Below are 20,544 nucleotides of genomic sequence, written 5' to 3'. Positions count from 1 at the left end.
AGCTGACTGTATCCATTCTGTGTCAAGTATTAGGATGAATAGAGAACCCTGTGTGTGTGTTTTTATCTGCTCAAATCATCACTTTAAAAATGAGCCACCCTGATCTCGTATCAGTCCGGCTTCGGGACGAACAGACAGTTAATGAACAGTGCAGGTTTTATATCCATGTGATCCAAACTTGAACACATTTTCTTCATCTATAAAGAATTATAAAAATCTGTTTTTGACAGCAATAAATTAATTTTCATGAGGAGCTCATCTGTGTTGCAGATTTTAGCATATTAGTTCTTGATGTTTGAGAAACACTGTTTGTTAATAAGTCGAGCTTTCAGAGCTTTCAGCTGCATCTCAAGGTCCGATGAAATACAGCAAAACTTGAGCAGATGTTTTAATTTTAGAAAATTTGTTTCAGTTATTCTGATAATACTTCCATCCTGCATGTCACACATTCAAGTCTTTAAAGGAGCAGTTCGCCCCTGGAAAAAGCCGCTGTCAGTCAAAGCTGGTGTTCTCTGTAGTCTATAGAAGCTATAATATTTGGAATCGGCGCCATAGCTGTGGAGAAAGTTGTACAGACAGCTCGTGATTTCAGCCATTCTACATTCCTACAACACCCAGCGTGCATTGCGCCTCTCCCTCTAAAAGGAACGGCCCAGCGAGAGATGCTGGAGTGAAACACTACTGTCGCTGCAGGCAATGGCTCAGAGCGGGACAGAATCCGAAATACGAGAATATACCGGTGGATCGGGTTTTTACATTTTATGTATTTAACATCCATCCATTATCTACACCGCTTATCCTGTTCAGGGTCGCAGGGGAGCTGGAGCCAATCCCAGCTGTCATTGGGCGAGAGGCGGGGTTACACCCTGGACTGATCGCCAGTCAATCGCAGGGCTGACACATAGAGACAGACAACCTTTCATGCTCACACTTACAGGCAATTTAGAGTCATCGATGAACCTAACGAGCATGAGTTTGGACTGTGGGAGGAAGCCAGAGTACCAGGAGGGAACCCCATGCATGCACGGGGAGAACATGCAAACTGCACAAAGAAAGGCCTCCTGTGTTCGAACCTGGATTTGAACTAGGAACCTTCTAGTTGTGAGGCAACAGCGCGAACCACTGCACGACCAGGCAGCCCTGGTTTCAAATAGAAAACTTGAACTTCAGCACTTATTTGCTTTATCTATCCTCTCATTGAAGTCAGTAGAACCGTTTACAAGTAGAAACCTCCCTGCTGAAGGACTGATTTAAAAAGGACTCAGCCTTTAAATGGTGAGCTGAACCAAACCACAGCCAAAATTCGAGGGTGTAACAGTATGAGATGCAGATGTAACGGATAAAAAAGGCTTCAGGCCAGATTTCTCTCCCTGTTTACAGAGAGACTGATGAACAAATGTGTTCTTACAGCCATGACAAATATGCTAACAATCTTTAAAATGGGAGTCTCTTTTGGTACCCATAATCCTCCTCTCCTCCCTGCAGGAGCGGCTCCTTGCATTAAAGCCATCAGTCCCAGCGAGGGGTGGACCACAGGGGGCGCTACAGTCATCATCATAGGAGACAACTTCTTCGACGGCCTCCAAGTGATCTTCGGTACCATGCTGGTGTGGAGCGAGGTCAGTGCGCCAACAGCCCTCATCCTGTCTGCGTGTTGTTTCAGCCCCTCGTCCGTGTGTGTGTGTCTGCCCTCCGACCGTTGGAAGTAATTCAATATGAAAACATACTTTTCCTCCTGGTCGGGCTCTTAACTGTGTGTGTGATCATGTTAATGCGTGTGTGTGCGTGTGTGTGTGTGTGTGTGTGTGTGTGTGTGTAAGTTAATGTTGGTCTAAATGAGGTTTGCCTCTAATGAGCCCCCACCCGCCCCTCTCTACCTTCCTCACCCACACTCCCTCTGTCTATTTCTCTCTGCTGATCAAATCAGCACATTTTGATAGCCATCGGCTTAATGCTCACACACACACACACACACACACACACACACACAAACAGAGCTCACTATCGTACTTTTCCCCAACGCAACTCCTCTACAGAATGTTTATTTGTCTTCTGACTCCACTCACCGTGTGTGCCGAGCGACCGTGGCTCCCTTCCAACAACAACACCAAGTGTGTGTGTGTGCATCCTGGCATACATGGGTGTGTGTGTGTGTGTGTGTGTGTGTCTGTTCAGAGCTGAGGGGTTTGTTTACAGTGCTGAGAGCCACACTTACACACACTAACATGTGTACAGAGTCTCAGTTGGGTTTAGTTCAGACTGACTCAGCTCTCAGGCGTTGGTTTCTCAGACGGGGCTTTAATGGACTTTGGCCAAAGAAATGTTTCATTTTCACTCAACGTGATTATTGATTCTGAAGCGAGAAAAAACACATTTTGAAAAATGTCTCAGTGAAATGTGATTGCATGTTTGCCCGGTTCTGTTTGTCTGCAGCTGTCTCTCCTGCCTTTAAATTCATCGCAAAGCCCGGGCCAAATAGTCAGCGCTCCATCCATAAACATGTGGTACTAAAAAGTGATAGAGAGCTCAATCATTTTTATAACCTGGTATCAATAGAAATATAGATGCTGGGAAAATCAGGATTTTTATTTGTGTGACACTACAAAGGGAACACAATTAAGCCTGAAATAAAACAAAATAATAACCTTGTATTTATATGTGTACATGATTTAAATGAATAAATGTCATACCCATTTAAAAAGATAAATACAGGTATTCCCTTTGAGCTAAAAGGAGGCAAACATGTAATTCAGACTCAGGACGGGTGATTCAAGTTTGCAAACATGCATGAAATGCAAAAACAGTTAGAAATGCATTTTTACCACATTAAAGCTCCTGTGAGTTTTTCACTGGTTATGAAACAGACTTAAATTAATTCTGATTACTTTATATGAGCTACAAAAGCAAACCAGACCATCAGCGACCAGATTGATTATTTCTATATAGTTATTTTTAATGCCTGAAGCTGCTGGCGGGGAGGTAGGTGTCAGACGAAGTGTTTAACTGCACGCTGCCTTTGTTTACATTTTGTGAGTGATACATGTGACTGTTTAAGAAAGCGGGATGATATTTTTTATTAAAAACCACAACTTCTACTGGACATAATCAGCAAAGAGAGAAGAGGTACGGCTTTGTCCACAGGGGGCGCCAAAATCAACACAAACCTCACAGCAGCTTTAACAAGTTAAAATGCTACATAACTCCAGCCTGTAAATCTAAAGACATTTAAAGTGGAGCTCCAGCGAGAGAGCTGTTGCTAAACACGCTCAAACAGCAGCATACAGTCATTGTCACAGATCTACTGTCACATTTAAAGGAACAGTTCTTCAGTTGTTTGCTGCAGATGTGTTTTAATGTTTAGGGTAAACCGGTGGTTGTCAAAGGAGGGGTTCAGGAAACTCTAATGGGATCCCCGGCCGTGTACTTTCACTGTAATTCCATCCATAAGCAACATAATGACATAATGTAAAGCAATATTACCTAAGACAAACTTCAAGAGGGTCCGTGGTCTTAATTGTGTTAGTTAAGTGGACCTTACATAAAACCTTTCAGAAGCATCGGTGCAAACGACACAACCCGTCTTCACCAAATCAGGACTCAAGATGTCCGTTAGCAAAGGAGCTCCAAAAGTTATTCCAGTGACTGCAACGATTCTGTAACAGCTGCTGTATCCTGATGCCGAGTGCGTTCTGTGTTGATGATCTGTTTTTTTGTGTGTTCTGACTCTCCCCCCCCTTTTCCTTCCTCTTCCAGTTGATCACGCCGCATGCCATCCGGGTGCAGACGCCTCCCAGACACATCCCCGGGGTCGTCGAGGTCACTTTGTCGTACAAGTCCAAACAGTTCTGCAAAGGCACGCCAGGAAGGTTCATATACACAGGTAGGCGCGGTGTACACACACGCAGACACACAGCGTACATACTTTTCTCTTGACTTCATTTTTGTGACTCTTCAGGTTATTTTTATTTTGTTATTTAGTCTAAATGTGAGTTGGTGTGTAAGAGCCTTTGCCGAGTGTGTGTGTGTGTGTGTTGCAGTTCACTCTCGGGCCAGACAGTGTTGAACTAATGACTGCAGATTAGTCAACATTAACGACCCGCACTCGTTACAATGTTGCCATAATCACAGGCTCGTTAAAAGCAGCTACAATTAAACAGTCTGCTCTTTATAGCGCTCCATACTGAAACTATTAGTGAAATCATCCAGAACACCCAGTTTACCAACACACACACACACACACACGTTACACATACACGATGACGGAAAGAGAGTGAGTCTGAGCGGATTGTTGACTGTGAATGAGCGTTTTCCTGCTAAATTCAGTAGAGGAGGAAAGTAGAGGAGTGTGTGTGTTAGAGTGAGTGTGTGAGAGTGTGTGTGAGTTTGCCCATTTCAGTCGCACATACATGTGGAAATGGATGGAGGTGATGTGATGTCTGGTATTGATCCGCTCAACATGGCTCCATCACACCATAATGATGACGCCATTCACAGATAGAGACAGACAGAGGGGGAAAGCAGCAGCTGTATAAATTCTTTTGGGGTTCGAGACGTTTAAAGACCCAATAAACCAAAAGATAAATATGAGGATTTAAACCTGATCAATGAAGATGAAAAAACTCACAATGGATAAATTGTCAGTTTTAATGTTGCTAATAAAAGCTTTAATATTTTCTGTTCAGAAGGAAACGTGAAAGGAAGTGAGTTTGGGGTTCAAGATTCTTTTACAGTTATTCTGAATACAAACACGTCTTATTTATGGGTTAATTTCTTTCAGAAATACTACAATATGAAAATTAACTTGAAGTGCTTTTAGATTAAAAATTTAAACAGCAGGAAGTCGCATGAAAAATATGAAAAAATCCACTAAAATTCAAGAATTTTGCTGACTACATAAAGAAAAGAGCTCCCCCTGCAGGAACACTTTATCAGTGTTTAATGCAAAGAAATGGAGGTCACAGTACAAAGTGCATTGAAAAAACACAACTAATAAGAGCAACAGTTTTATAAAAACAAAACAGACCAAAAAAACATGGCTAACATGTCATAAAAAGTTTGAAGGGACTATTTTCTATTGGTCGGTTGTTTCTTCAGACAAAGGTTCTCGGCCTGTTTGCCTCCTTCAATGTTCAAAACAGTCAAAACATCTCAGCTCGGACCCCGAGGCTAGCCGGCCGGTAATTGGTCCGTCTGCTGTCTAACTGCTTCTCCTATTGGGCGCAGATGACCTCCTGTGACCTCGCGATTGGCTGATCGCTTCAACATGTGACCCAGGAAACGCCATCTGTAGCTGCGGTCGCCCCGACCCCGCCTCAAGGTCGGCTTCTCTCTGGAAGTCACCGGTTAAAGGTCGCGGCGGTGAAAGCTGATTGGCTGATGTGGTTTTCAGTGACTTAGCTGTGTGGTTGCCTCTGGGTGTGAGGACCGAGCAATTAAACACACACACGCACAAGTATGCAACGACACACACACACGTGAACACACACAAAGACTAACATAGGGTCGTGTCTTACACCAGTCACCACACACACACACGTTCAAACAGGGCGGGAGTTAAAAAGTAAATCAGAGAGATATGAGGGAAAGATGGTGGGCAGTCTGGTAAACAGATGGTGTAACACACACGTAGACACATAAACACTCTATATACACACATACACACACATAAACACTCTACACACACATAAACACTCTATATACACACATACACACACATAAACACTCTATATACACACATACACAAAGTGCCGTATGGCTGCTTCATCGGCCTGGTGGGAAAAATTAACATTGCTGACATCACACACTCATAAAACACACACTGGTAAAAGTAACAATCAATACATGCGAACACACACGCACACAAACACACACACACACACACACACGCACACATACAGTCATATATAATGCTCGTCTGTGTCGAAGAAACTTTCATCAAACGCTGAAAAAGTGTCCCAATTTTGTACTTTTCTCTGTTTTACAGCAATTTAGCATTTTATTTTGAAAATCCAGCCCGAGAGAATAAAAGAGATTGAAATGCAGAGACGAAAGAACGAGACAGAAACGTATAAAAAGAGCGACAGAAAGGTGGACTTTTAAAACCAGAGAGTAAAGTATCGATCTCGTACTCATAAGTGGATCATGCGTACAGTGATACACACATGCAGATACACACATGTGCATACACACAGAAAGTCAGAGAGAAGAAGAAGAGCTGAGGAGAAAGAGATCTCATCTCATAAGGGGAAGAATGAAGCAATAATTCAGTGGTATTGAACTGCTGGCTGGCCAGAGAATCGATCTCACCACACCTCCTCCTCCTCCTCCTCTTCTTCTCCGTCTACATCAGCCCTCTCTGTTCTTTCACCCCCTTTTTTCTCCCTAAACCACCTTTTTCTCTCTTTTTCGTTCACTTTGGTTCAAAGAGTGTCCAAAATAAGTCGAAAAAAATGCCACCTCTCTTTAATGAATGAACAGAAGAGCAGCTTCAAAACAAACAGTGTCTCTCCCCCTTTTCTCTGCCACCTCCCCCTCTTCTCTCCGTCCGACTGCCTCCTCTCTCCCCACGTTTTATTGTGAAACAGGAGTGGAGGGTCTGTCCTCATGAAACTTCTATGAGTATTGATCTGCGGGCAGCTCTGGAGTCTAAGAGGAAGAGTGAGGCTGGAGGAGGAGTGATGGAGGAATGGATGGATGAAAGTGGCAGAAGGTGTAGTTAAGAGAGAAGGGGGAGGAGAGAGGGGGGGGAGTGTGGACTCATGGAGGGCGCTGTGGAAAAAACGGGTTGAAGCCTGTGTCGTCAAATCATCAGCTGAAGTGTTTGCTGTGTGGGAAGAACCTGCAGATGGGACACGGTCAGGACACGTTTAAGGACATTTTAAGCTTTAAGGAAAAGTAGCATGTTTGTACCAGACGCCACAAACATGCATATGGAGCTCTAACATGTGTGCACTCTGTCAAATGCTGGCAAGTGCAAACTGTGGGCGGGTGTCTCGGTCACTTAGTGGTTAAAGACACATTTTATGTGACCACAGAAGAAGACAAGCCACACGGCCTGATAAAGAGATCAAGATTTTCTGCTTGGTTAAAAGTTACATTAAAAAACAGTAGCTGTTTAGAGCAGAGACTATAGTTTGATCTTGACCACTGATGCTCTGTATTAAGTCATATAAATCAGTGATAATGATTAAATAAGAAGGAAAATAACTGATTTGCACAATTTTATTTGCAAGTGTATATGTTATATTTGTTGTGTCTATGTTACACACCTTTCAGACAACTTTAGATAGCATTCATCGTCTTCTTCAGCACCATGGACAGCTGACTTTAAAGGACAGGTTCACATGTTATTAATCAATCAAGATAAAAGACGTGTTATATGGGGAGAAGAGGGGAGAAGAGGGGAGAAGAGAGGGGGATGACATGCAGCAAAGGGCCAAGGGAAGGACTCGAGGCAGTGGCTACTGCGTCGACGACTGTAGCCTCTGTATATGTAGTGCCTGCTCTACCCACTGAGCTAAACCAGCACCCAGATAATAGACTTATTTAACATTGTAGTCATCTTTCTGTCCATGCTGGCCATGACGAGTTCACCCGTAATGCATTTCCAAAGGGGTGAAATCCTCCGTTCTTTGTGTCCTATAGCTCAGCTGAAGCTAATCTTTAGTGTAAGCAGATCAAGCGCGTATCTTCCAAACTTACTGACTTCTTACTGTCAAATTAGCTATCACTCTGCTCAAATGAACTTATGTATTAAGTATTATTGCAAAGACGAGCACACTGGATTTTGTCCTAATCTAGATCTTTTAATCAGGGAAAAGGAGCCTGTTCAGTCGTTTCGGCTGGATGTTTGTTTGGGTGGTTGGTGCCATCTTTGGGAGTTTGGGAGTCGAGAAGCTTGAGTGTTGGTCACTCATTAAGTCAGCCTAGTTACACTTTTAAGTGGCCAAGCATCCCAACGCATGCACCCATCTGAGGACGATATATGACTTTAAACATATACTCATAAACTCTGTGCTGGAAGAGATGTTTCCCTTTGTGTGGACACTTTCAATCCACAGCAACAACCCCTCCTCAGATCCCCTCACCATATCTGCTGCACATTTTTCTTCATCTCAGAACTGTGCCATGAGGAAACCCTGTAAACGTAGAGGATTGTATTGTGTATTTATATTTGGTAAATGTACTCGGCTGCTATTACAGAAGGCTTTTACAACTGATGTGTAATCAATTGCACGGCTTATGCTGCACTGATACTATTTCTGTATCAGAAAATCGTTGGAGAAACCTGACCTTTAGGTGTCACCGCGCACACACACACACACACACACAGAGTGCATTAGCCTACATACACATTCACACAGACCCACTCAAGCCCGTAAACACACACACACGTTTACGCACCATCCAAAGATTTAAGGAACATATTGTGCTATAAATAAAGAGTCGGTTGGAGACACTTTAGGCCTAAGGCATTGAAACCACTTTAAGTCATCCTGTGTGTGTGTGTGTGTATGTGTGTTATATTAGTACCTACACTGTTAAAAGTCTCCAGAGATGCACACAATGTGGATCTGACACTGGCAGTTAATTCTGACAGTTGATATCCCACCGAGTGTTAGGCAGCTGTTTCTGTACTTTTGTTTTTCTCAACCATAACTGAATTTAGTTGTTTTTTTTCCTTTCTTTTTTTGGGGATATTTTGCACTCTCTCTCTTCTCCTCCCCTCCTTTCCTCACCTCCTCTCTCCTTTAACCTACATTTTATTCCTGTTTTGTCTCTTACCTCGCTTTCTGCTCTGTTCTTCTCAGCCCACCTTCGACAAATCATACCAATATTATCATCATAGATATGTATCGTAAACTCATATTGTGTCCACATTTCTTTATACATAAAGTTTCCTCCTAGTAGGGGAAGCATTGTTGTCGGCTATTAAACATCTGGTAATTTAACAGCTTACAATTTATGAAGTTATGCTGCTAACAAATTGAGTGTTTTAGGACATAACAGAAACCAGAAACTTGGGTGTGATGTGTGGTAAAACACACACACACACACACACACACACATGCAGGAAGAAACTAGTAAACAACACATACTGGAAAACATTCAGCTGCAAGTAATTTATCAGTGCTGGATGTGGAAAGTACCAAAAAACTTGGACATCACACACACGCACACACACACACACGCACACACACACACACAGTAACCAGGGTGACGACACACGTTCAGTACAGATAAATAAACACACACGCTGACACACACTTCACTTTAAAGCATCATTCTGAGTGACAGCCCTTTCAGAGCCCGTCCTGATTGACGTATCGATTGGATAAAGACTGCAGACGAACATAATTGCGACATTAGAGAGAACACTAAGCGCTCTTTAAAAACCTCTTACATTACACCTGCAGTGTTATTATCATACAGATGTTCTTGACGGCATTGATAACATCACCAGGTCTATCAATCTCTGCACGTGTGCGAGAAGCATTAAACCATCTACACTCCATTAAAGGGCTGCTGCCACCGATCTCGACTGTAGGGCAGCAGTGTCCCTGTTCACGTTGTTTAAAGGGTTATTTAAAGGTTTCATTTAGGTGACATGGTGTCGGAGGTTAAGTTGCAGGTTCAGACCAAATTATTAACTTTTTAGTACACAGCATTATGACTTCTGTTTTTCAAGACAGTATCTATACCTCAACAAGAAATATAGTATAACTTAAAGCAGCGGAGGAAATACTGTTTTTGTACAGTTTATCTGACTCCTTAACTGAACAACCTGGGAGGCTACAGCCCACAACGCCACAGGGTTTTGTAAATGTTCTGGATTTGTGCTTTACTATTGTGAAGACATGAGGGCTCGAGTGGCAGCAAACGAGAACTACCTGAACATCTTCTCTAACCTCCAGGCCTCTGTGGGCTCTGAGAGATCATGCTGAGCAGGTTCATTATTTTCTAACCCAGATTTACCAGAAAAAAACGCCTGCTCGGTATCAGTGTGGTGCCTGGGAACAAAATGTCACAAAGTGGGATGTCATCCTCTCTCTCCTCACCACTCAGATCCCCCCGCTGATTGGCACAGATGTTTGGAGTCGCATCTGTTTGTCATGTGTGCAGGTTCAGGTGGAATACCACCAGCAGTAAAGGTGCATGAAAGAATACTAAAGCTTTAAGACAGGAACCAGCTGATATGTATAAGCAGAAAGGCTGGTTTGGTGGCCCTTCAGTAAGTTTGGTGAAAGTACATGCTTTGACACAACAACATAAGTTTGCATCAAAGAAATATATACACATACATATTTAAAGTCAAACAGGGTCTCTCGTAGTAAAGAACCCACAGAGGATCATCAGCCAAGTCTGCAGTCATTCTCAACTCTGAGCTTTTTTATCATCTTTCAGCACATTGTTTCATTTTATAGCCCCAAACTTCACTGATTAATTTCCATTTTTAGTGCATTAATATGTGCTGTTTGAGACACAGCAGGCAGCTGCAAAACAAAGTAAGTAACAAGCTGATACACAACATGAGACATGTAGCGGCTAAAGAGCCACACATGTTTTTCAGGTGTTGGTGGAGACTAAAACTGAGCTATAAGAGGACGAACACCAGACTTATATACTTAAATACTTATACATATATATAAAAAAAAAAAAGTATATAAACTTAAAAGTGATAATACTGGTTGTTAATTCTGAGTGTATCGATTGTTTCTGCTTCCCTATAGCTGATAAAAAATCAGTTCTTACTTAAGTTGGAGAAAGACTGACATGATCAATACCACTATCATTTGATGGAGACAAAACAGGTATCACAAAACACTGTATAAATGACCATTAGATACGACTGTTACCTTATCACACAGCTTTGTTACGTTGATATTGGTGATACTTTGTTCTATTTAACTATATTCTAAATATACCTAAACCTCTGCATGCTCAGTACTGTCACATTTTAAGTGTGTAAAATGTCGGCCTACAGTTATGAGCTTATGGAAATAGACAAACTTGTTCAAAGTCTTTCAATGGCTTTTTTCGACCTTTCTGTTGCACCCTCCAGAGCAGCATGAGGTCACCTCTGAAGACCAACTTCTTTGAGACTTCTTTCAATTAAATGAAGTCCCTATCTCATGAGGTCTTTCAAGTAAAATATGTCTGGATAATATAAGAAACCATTTTATTCTACTTTTTGCTAATTCCTCTTTTTTCTGCGTCTCTCTGTCTTCTGCAGCACTGAACGAGCCGACCATCGACTACGGTTTCCAGAGGCTTCAGAAGGTGATCCCTCGACACCCTGGGGACCCTGAGAGGCTGCCAAAGGTACAGAAACAACTATAAATTCACCCCTCCTGAATAAGCACGAATCTTTCTCTCTATTAGATGCTGTAAAAATGACAGATACTGAAGCTCTTCCAGAGATCAAACCCACAGCTCCTCAGTTACATTGAGCTGCACTGAGTTGCTCCGCTATCAAAGAACAAGCACAAAGAGATGCACACACATTAATTCCAAACAAAATAACTTTGTGTTTACGTTTTGTTTGTTCTATGTTTGTGTTTTTTATATATTTTTAAGCGGAACATGTTTTTAATTCTCCTGTGGGTTGTGTTTTTTACCTCCTCGTGAACTCTGAGTGTGTGTGAGCTGCTTAACCCCGTTTACAGGGTGACTGTTTGAATCTCTTCCAGATCAAAGAGTCAAATCTGATTATTTGTTTATCAGCTGGAGATCAAACGGAGAGTTTAAAGGATCAGCAGATGTAAACAATTAACACCAAAAGATGAGCTCGGCTTTGATAGCAGTCCCTGTCATCTTGATCCGTACATGCAGGGTGGCTTTTCAGAGTCAATGTGTGCGTGTCTGTGTGTGTATTTATGTTTATGTTTGTTAGTGTCAGACCTGATTCAACTTGCCTAGCAGGGTGGGCGAGGTCGTGACCTTTGAAACAGCTGCTGTTGATTGGGTCTCCGTTCCCACTGGAGCTGATCCAGGATTGGCTTACTTTGCTGTGACATCGTCAAAGAATGGGCGCTGGTCATGATGTGATGATGTCGGGATGTCGTGATGTCATTACAGGCGTGATGCCGACACCCTGACTCCTGCACATGTTACCAATAGAAACTTTGGGAACGTGTTCAAGTCATGACACACACAAACTTCACACCTCAGATGTTGTTGAAGTGGACTGAAAGTCATTCATGAGTTTACTGCTTTCACTTGTTACTGCCAGTGTGTATTATGTCTTTAGTGACATGCTGAACATTACTAGACCTTCAGCTTCATGGTAACAATAATAAACCTGTGTCTAATGTCGTGAAGGTCACAGGTTGGTTAGGGTTAGGGTTAGGGTACCTAAACTACTTGGTTAGGTTTAGAAATAAAGGTTGATGTTTTTCTTAAAGTAAATATGCTTCAAGGAAACTGCAAAAGAAGAAAGTGAATCATGTTATAACGTCTCATGGGAGAAAGTCTTTTATGCTTGACACACCATCACCTAACTTCCTCTATACATTGTTCCTATCACAATTACTTGGTGCCGACGCAGGACGTAATGTATCCTAAAAGCTGCAACTACAATAAGTGCTGTTTTCATTGTACATTACTGTGACCATTATTGTCATGATAAATTCATTACGTTTTACAACGTCCAAAAACTAAAATGATGAATCAGATATGAAAATAGTTGCCAAATGAAACACCTCCTACACATAGGTTAGGTAACTTTATTTGTACCCATTGGTAGATTTGGTTTACAGTGAGTGCGTCGACCTCCTTTTGCACGCACGTCTTCCTGACCTATGGGAGTGGTTGTTCACAACGGTTTTCTTAAGCCTTGACAACAGAATTTAAGCAAAAGGCCATCTCTCTTTTAGAAGCTTTCAGCGACCAGTTGTTTAAAACATCTTACACTAAATGCAACAAGTGCTGGAAGTGATGTTTGCAAACCTAAAGTGATGTTAGTTCCACCTTCTGGTGAAGGCTGATTCAGAGCAGTAAAAGCACTGACTCACTTTTGCATGCACACTCGACCACAAACACACACATGTGCACACAAACGCACACTCAGCATAGTCTGTGCGAGAATTACAGAGCATGACACATCGTGTTAACACAGAATATGTAATGTTTCCACTTTGACTTGCTGGATTTCCTCTGTAAAGTAAATGGAAAATAACACTATAATGCTCGTGTTACGACATTGTTTTTTCAAGGATCATTTGAACCAAACAATCGTATTGGTCAGTCCTGCGTTGTGAGCTCTCTGCTCCTGTGGAAAGGCTGGAAGAGAGGAACATGAAGTGCCTGGTACTTCATGTGCAGTTCATGTAGCTACACATGCCTTCATGAAGAGTTTACATTCACTTTGAAAATGTAAAAGCGGCAAATTTAAGAGGAAAAAAAAAAAATCTTACTTCCAGCTTGAGCCAGCACAATTTTTTGTAAATATGAACATATGAATGTCACTAAATGAGTCCATAAATACCTCAAGAACCGAACATTTAGATCAATTCCGACTATAGCCCATCATTAAAAACAACATTGACGCTGTCCTTGAACTGTATTGTTCTTGTTCCCATGGATAACCAACTGGTTATGCTTATTATAAGCTACATGATGTCACACGAGATGTTTCCAGGCAGAAGGGAGACCCACCAAGCTGCTGGACATGCCACCAGAGTAGCTGGTTTCATCGATCACGTATCAGATTTAGTGAACAGACGATGGAGAAATTGATCTTGCCGAATGAGTATTTTCTTTCATGGCTAGATCAAAACCACAAGTACTGAATTGTCAGAATTCAGGTCTTGCTTAAAAGAGAATAACAATTTTACACTTATACTCTTTTTTTAGAAAGGCTGATTGCCTTTAAATAAAGGATAAAAAAAGATAAATGAAAATAATCCAGGAAAACCATAACATAATGTCACTTTGTCACTGCGTTTAAGATAAGTCACTATCACCTCTCTGCTCATGGACTCTGCAGCGCTCGTCACATTTCTGTGAGGCTCAGACTAACACCGAGCTAAACTACCAACATCCTTCCTCTGATGACAACAGCTTTTCAGGTGATGCGTTCTATGAACAGAAACAGTCCACACTTTACACTACAGCCACATTATATCTACTGTTAGTGAGGTAGGAATGTGTGTGTGTGTGTGAGAGCTGCATGTGTGTGCATTCCTGGGTAATTCATCATGGTGAAGCCATGTGGTCGATCGAACCATGAGACTTTATTACAACTGCCCACCAGTGTGTGTGTGTGTGCGTGTGTGTGTGTGCGAGAGAGAGAGAGAGGGAGACTGCACACTTATTTGTCTTGTCTGTGTTTATTTGGATGCTGGATGCATTTTTCAAAATGTGTGTGTGCATGTTTGTGTGTGTTTATGTGTGTGTGTGTGTCTATGTGTTGATTTGGTAAGTGATAGTTGGCGCCACACACACACTTGCCTGCTCGTTGCGAGTATCGATCAGCCCCTTTATTGAAGTTATAAGAGTTTGTTACAAGCCCAATGAAGACGACAGACAGACACACAGACAGACAGACAGATACACAAGCAGACGGACAGACAGACAGATACACAGACAGACAGACACACAGACAGACACACAGACAGATACACAGACAGATATACAGACAGACAGATACAAGAGCAGACAGACAGCCACACAGACAAACAGACACAGAGGCAGACAGATACACAGACAGACAGATAAACAGACACACAACTACACACACAGACAGACAGACACACAGACAGACAGACAGACGGGGCAGTGGAGTGTGTGAGAGGATTACTGGTGGACAGCAGATTCTATAATTGTTCACTGAACATTGAGGGGATTTTGTTGGCCACACACACACACACACACACACACACACACACTAGTGGTCAGCAGCCAGTTTGTGAGTTTGTGTCACCATGATCCCCTCAGCATCCATCCATATGTGCACATACAGTCACTGCACTCATACAGAACATATACAGCCTGACAGCACACACAGTGTGTTTATAGTCCTGTTTGAAGCTATCAGGGAACGTTCAGTGACATGGAAACATCTGGAAGACTTTCTGTTCGACTTTTCTGTCTTTCTTTGACACATTGTCAAGCTGTTTATATAAGTATATATAAGAAGTATATATAAGTTATACGTATGCTGCAACAAATATTCATTTATTTTGAAAGTACTACGTGTTTTTTCAAAATGTTAGAATCTTAAAATTCAATATTCAGAGAAACAAACCACACATTCATTATCACGAGCCAGATCGTGCAATAAAACAGTTTTCATACTCTAATCTGCTTCTAATGGTGAGTGTGGGCGATCAGCCAGTAACTAAGAGAGGAAGAAGCACAAGTGCCTCTTTGGATGCACAAAGGAATCAATCACCTCTGCTGGCTTGAAGCCTCCTCTTCACCGCAGCACAGAGGTGGTGGTAGGAAGAGAACAGCTAAAGGCCAATAACTGGCAGTGATATAATCAGGTTTGTAAGGAATAAAAGGTGGCATCTCTACACATGATGGTTTAACCTGCGATCACAGTGTGCCTGAATATTGTGCGTGTGTTTCCATCCACCTGTTTTTATGTGCTCTTTCAATTTACACTTCTCTTCTACCTTTGAAAGAGTGCACATTGATTTCCCAGTGATGGAGTTTAGATTGGAAAAGTTGACCAGTGTGTGTAACCCCCCGTTAAACCGGTGACTTCCTCTGGTGACTCACTCGGCTGATATGATGATGTCATACATACTCAGGTCATGTCATCAGCATCACCACCATGAGTAACCCTGGTGATGCACGAACACACAGATGTGAAACCATGAAACTCTCTCTCTCTCTCTCTCTCTCTCTCAGTCTGTCTCTCGCTCATATTCACTTAAATTCACAGTCGATGTTCACATCAGCACGAGAACAGATGAAATCTGAAACCGCACATCCTGACGTTATCTCACATCGTATTAGTCGGAGGAGACGTTCCCCAGAGGATGTGTGTGTGTGTGTGTATGCATGTCAATTCTTGTACATGTCGGTGTGTGTGTCTCTGAGCCTACATGTAGAGTATGACATCATCTCTGTGTAAGGTGCGACCCTGCATGTACGGCATCCTTAATGGGACATTAGAGGCGGATCAAACAGCTAATGTATCAGCATTAGGGAGGAATAAGTCATGTGTGTGTGTCATGGCACACGCACATCACACACACACACATGTGTGACCCCATGGATTGCCCGCTCAGCGTTTCCTGGTCCTAATGCATACAGCATTTGAGCGTGTGTGTGTGTGTGTGTGTGTGTGTGTAATGTATGGTTATCACATTAAGGCTGGTCATAACTCAGACAGTAAAAGCACCGAGACACCTCCTGTTATTGTTTCTCTCTGCCAGCAGATCTGTCTCTCCTCTCGCTCATCCCCTGCTCTCTGTCTGTCTGTCTGTCTGTCTGTCTGTCTGTCTGTCTGTCTGTCTGTCTGTCTGTCTGTCTGTCAGCAGAGTCACCTGAAACGCACAAGAATAGATTAAAATCCTTCAAATACTCTTGATGAGTTGGATAAACTTCGTCAAGGGCTCGAACCTCATCGGTAAAGACTGATGGGACTTCACTCTGAATGACAGACGAGCACATGTCAGGCGTGTATTCCATAAATATCTGACAGCAGATAAAGCAGTGCGGCAAAATAACATTAGACAAGGCAAACATAAGAGATTAAAGCTGTGGAATCAGGCTTTATTGCAGCGATTACAGGAATCAGAGAAAACAGCAGCAAAAACAAGAGACATTTGCTTTCTGTCACTCGATTGTCATAATTAATTCATTAACTCCTGTAAATCCAGGAAGTGTAGACAGATACATGAAGGAGACGACCAATCGCAACACATCCCTATAAGCACTGATTTGGTGATTTGGATGTCCAATAAGAAAAACACTCTTACATTAGAACTGTCTTGGTCTTTTTTAATAGGACAGCTGAAGGGAGACAGGAAACATGGGGAGTAGAGAGTGGGGGATGACATGCAACAAAATAAGGCAGACCGCGATTCAAACCTGTGATCAGTGCATCAAGGACTGTAGTGTCTATACTCGGGGCGCCTGCTCTAAATGCAGCACCCCAAAACTAGACCAGAAAGTCCTCAAACTGACCGAGGAAACTTCTGTCACTGGGGAACTTATGGGCAGATAAAAACTCTAAGTTCAGAATATTTTGTTAAAGCTACGAATGAAGTCTGAACTTGTGTATTTTGGTCCCTTTGGCATTAACAGTCTGATAAATATTTGTGACGCAAAATCTACAAACAACTTTATCTCGGGGCTGTTGGTTTAGCTCAGTTGGTAGAGCAGGCGCCCCACGCACAGAGGCTACACTCAGTCAGCTGATCGTGTGGTGCATGTTATCCCCCGCTCTCTACTCTCCACGCTTCCTGTCTCTCTTCAGCTGTCCTAATGAGGCAAAAGCCAAAAAAACTTTATCATAAGAAGTTTTACTTTATATAATTTATGTTAATGATTTTTTTTTTGTTTGAACTAAAACACACCTGGAAGCATTATTCATTTGTAGTGAGCAGGAAGTAATCTGACGAACAATGCGTTCTTATTTACAGACGCAACCTGGGAGAGATTAATTAGGCGATGCGAGCCGCTGTGCGCCTGAATATGAAAAGACGTTAACAGGCAGAGTATTCAGAGAGCATCGATCCAGCAGTCAGAGCCTCTGAGTGATGCAGCAGCAGAGGCCTGCAGACCTGATAATGATGATGTTACCAGAGGATCATCTTTCCTTCCCGTTTATCAGCCAGAGCCTTACTGGAACCGCTCGAACATTCAGGATCAGGTTTCTGTGAGTGTGTGTGTGTGTGTGTTAGGGTGTGTGTGTGAGCTGCTCAGCTCTCCAGTCTAATAATGAGAGGTTAACAGAGAGCCAGCCGGGCCATAATAATGTGTAAAAGATTGAATTTAGCACCACGGACAGGCTCACTAAAACTGCTGACTGGCTCTGTGACCTCTCATATCCTCACACACACACACACACACGCACACACACAGTGATGGAGAGGCAATATGTTCCAGCAGGCACAAACTCACAGGAGAGCGCACACGCAAGCCAACCAACCACAAGTGTGTGACTGTGTGTGTGAGTGTGTCGGCAGTGCAGGTTAATACTGTGAAGCACAGAGTAATTTTCTCGGTGTCGCCGGGCGGCCTCACGCTGTGGAAACGACAACACATTAACTGTTAAACAAGACACCTTAGACCCCGAGGTGGGAGCAGAGAGAGAGAGAGAGAGAGAGAGAGGAAGAGAGGGTGGGTGGGTGAGGAAAGAAGGAGAAACAATAAAGAGACTGAGAAAAAGAGAGAATTGTCGAGGGCTTAGTGGGTGGGGAAAATAAGGGAGAGAAGTCCCAGTGTGGAGGCAGAGTGGGAAGAATGGAGGGGTGGAGAAAAAGGTGAAAATGGAAACAGGAGCGAAGAAGGAGCAATTATTGATAACAGCAGCTTCCATCACAAGGGATTAAAATGTGAATAAGAAGGAGGGAACTCCATCCTTATTATCGCAAGCAGTGTTTGGGGAATGTATCAATATAGAAAGAAAAAAAAACGTCCCTTTGAAGGGTCGTCTATCTGTGCTGTCACTTCATTCACTCGCTGATTTCAGCAGCAATGCAAAGCAGCAGAGCCTACAGAGCACTTTAGATTTACTTTAGAGTACATTTTAAATACCTGTCACTTGAAGATGTCATTTAGAAAAAAGATGCATAAAAGCTCTCGACTTGACAGCCGATAATGTGCCTCTAAAAGGAGTGAAGAGCAATTTGTTTATCATGTGAAATAGATGTGTGTGCGGGGAGGGGTTACATGTGTGTAAGAGTGCATCTGAAACCTTGATTCAGCTGATTGGTTGATTTTGATTTTCAGACTTCTGATCACCAAGAGGACAAAAACGTGTTCACTGCATATACTGACAAACTCTCCCTTCTTTATTTCTCTCAGGAGGTCATTTTGAAAAGAGCAGCTGACCTGGTAGAAGCCCTCTATGGTTTGCCCCACAATAACCAGGTAAGAATCACACACATAGGCAACATCCATAAAGTGTTGTTTCTGCTGTTTTACCATTTATGGTCGTTAACTCTTGGGTGCTTCCTGTAGGAGATCATCCTGAAGCGTGCGGCGGACATCGCAGAAGCTCTCTACAGCGTTCCTCGAGGACACACCCAGCTTTCAGGCTCCACCCACGGCGGCATGATGGGAGTCAACTCCTTCACCGGGCAGCTGTCCGTCAACGTCTCCGAACCCGCACAGGCCAATCAAGGTGAGACATTATCATTTTAGTGCAAATTTGAGATTGTCATCAGTTTGAAAGCTGTGTTTCAGCAACATTATCGTCATTGCAACATCAAAGAAAGGGGTATTATGCTGTTTCACATTTCAAGACATAAATATAATGTTTCAATGTTGGATGTCCACACTAAACGTGGGTGAAGTTTCGAATCTGTAGATAAAAGTATGTTGGAGTAATCTCAAGGCTTCTCAGCTCAGTCTGCAGTCTGCTGTGAACGCCAGGTTTCACACAGTTTTTTCTACACACTGCAGTTTGTGATGTCACAAAGAGTTGGCCAATCAGAAGAAAGTGGGCTTGTAGGGGCGGGGTTTTTGACTGTAACATTCCCATTTCCTTCTTAAATAAATCGTCAAGTTTATCACATACATTTCACATACATTTCCAACCTTAACCCACACGCGACAATGCTCACATACCTTAAGCTAACTGTCCAATCACCAAAATCCTCATCTTCCTCTCCACCTCACTTCCTGCAGGTTTTGTGCGCAGCAGCAGTAGCGTGTCACCTCATGGTTACGTGCCCAGCTCCACGCCTCAGCAGACCAGTTACACCTCAGTCACCAGCACCATGAACGGCTACGCTAACAACACCGGCATGACCAACCTGGGAGGCTCGCCCACTTTCCTCAACGGCTCTGCAGCCAACTCGCCTTATGCCAGTGAGTGTACACACACACACACACACACACACACACACACAAACAAACACACAAAAACTCAATCACATGCTATACTTCGGGCAAACAATGCTTTACAAGGTTTCAACTCTTCTGATGAGTCTGAACAAAACTGTGCTGAAGTTACAGTGAAAACACACAACCATCTAAAATTAGCTAAACAGCCAAGCAGCTACTTCAAAATGCAGTGAGGTAGCTAACGGTTTAATCACAGGTGTTTAACATGCATGCAAATCCTACATACTGTACATACACACGTCTGTGCAGGGAAAAGAAGGTCTCAGATCTGCAGTGTGGAGATTCCCCCATGGGGCTTTCTGTCTCTGTGTGTTCAAAAACAATCACCAACTCGCAGCTCCATTTTGTCCTCCCTCCATCTCGTCCCTCCTTCCCTTGCGGCCTTTCTTCTGACAGCCACACCTCTTTTCTCTCTGCTGGTTAATTGCCTCCCTTTTCCATTTAGCAGAGCGAGAGAGAGTGAGGGAGGGAGGGGGAGAAAAGAGGGATGTGAGATTTAGTTTGTTCGCTGAT

At 42.8% G+C, this 20,544-nt stretch overlaps 1 protein-coding gene across 2 annotated transcripts in view; it reads left to right on the top strand.

Moving 5' to 3' along the window:
* Positions 1–20,544, top strand: part of LOC138595992 (transcription factor COE1-A-like) — a 93,335-nt gene that overhangs the window by 65,707 nt on the left and 7,084 nt on the right. For both annotated transcript variants that reach the window (XM_069667558.1, XM_069667548.1), the window contains exons 9-14: positions 1,486–1,619; positions 3,754–3,880; positions 11,234–11,322; positions 18,988–19,053; positions 19,144–19,306; positions 19,813–19,995. In XM_069667558.1, coding sequence (XP_069523659.1) covers positions 1,486–1,619; positions 3,754–3,880; positions 11,234–11,322; positions 18,988–19,053; positions 19,144–19,306; positions 19,813–19,995 — 762 coding nt within the window. The remainder of the gene's footprint in view (positions 1–1,485; positions 1,620–3,753; positions 3,881–11,233; positions 11,323–18,987; positions 19,054–19,143; positions 19,307–19,812; positions 19,996–20,544) is intronic.

The sequence above is a fragment of the Semicossyphus pulcher genome, unplaced genomic scaffold (genome assembly GCF_022749685.1).
Source record: "Semicossyphus pulcher isolate SPU_LCO1_2020_fin unplaced genomic scaffold, fSemPul1.0.p SCAF_10, whole genome shotgun sequence".
In the NCBI taxonomy this organism is placed as follows: Eukaryota; Metazoa; Chordata; class Actinopteri; order Labriformes; family Labridae; genus Semicossyphus; species Semicossyphus pulcher.
This window is presented reverse-complemented; position numbering and strand designations above follow the sequence as displayed.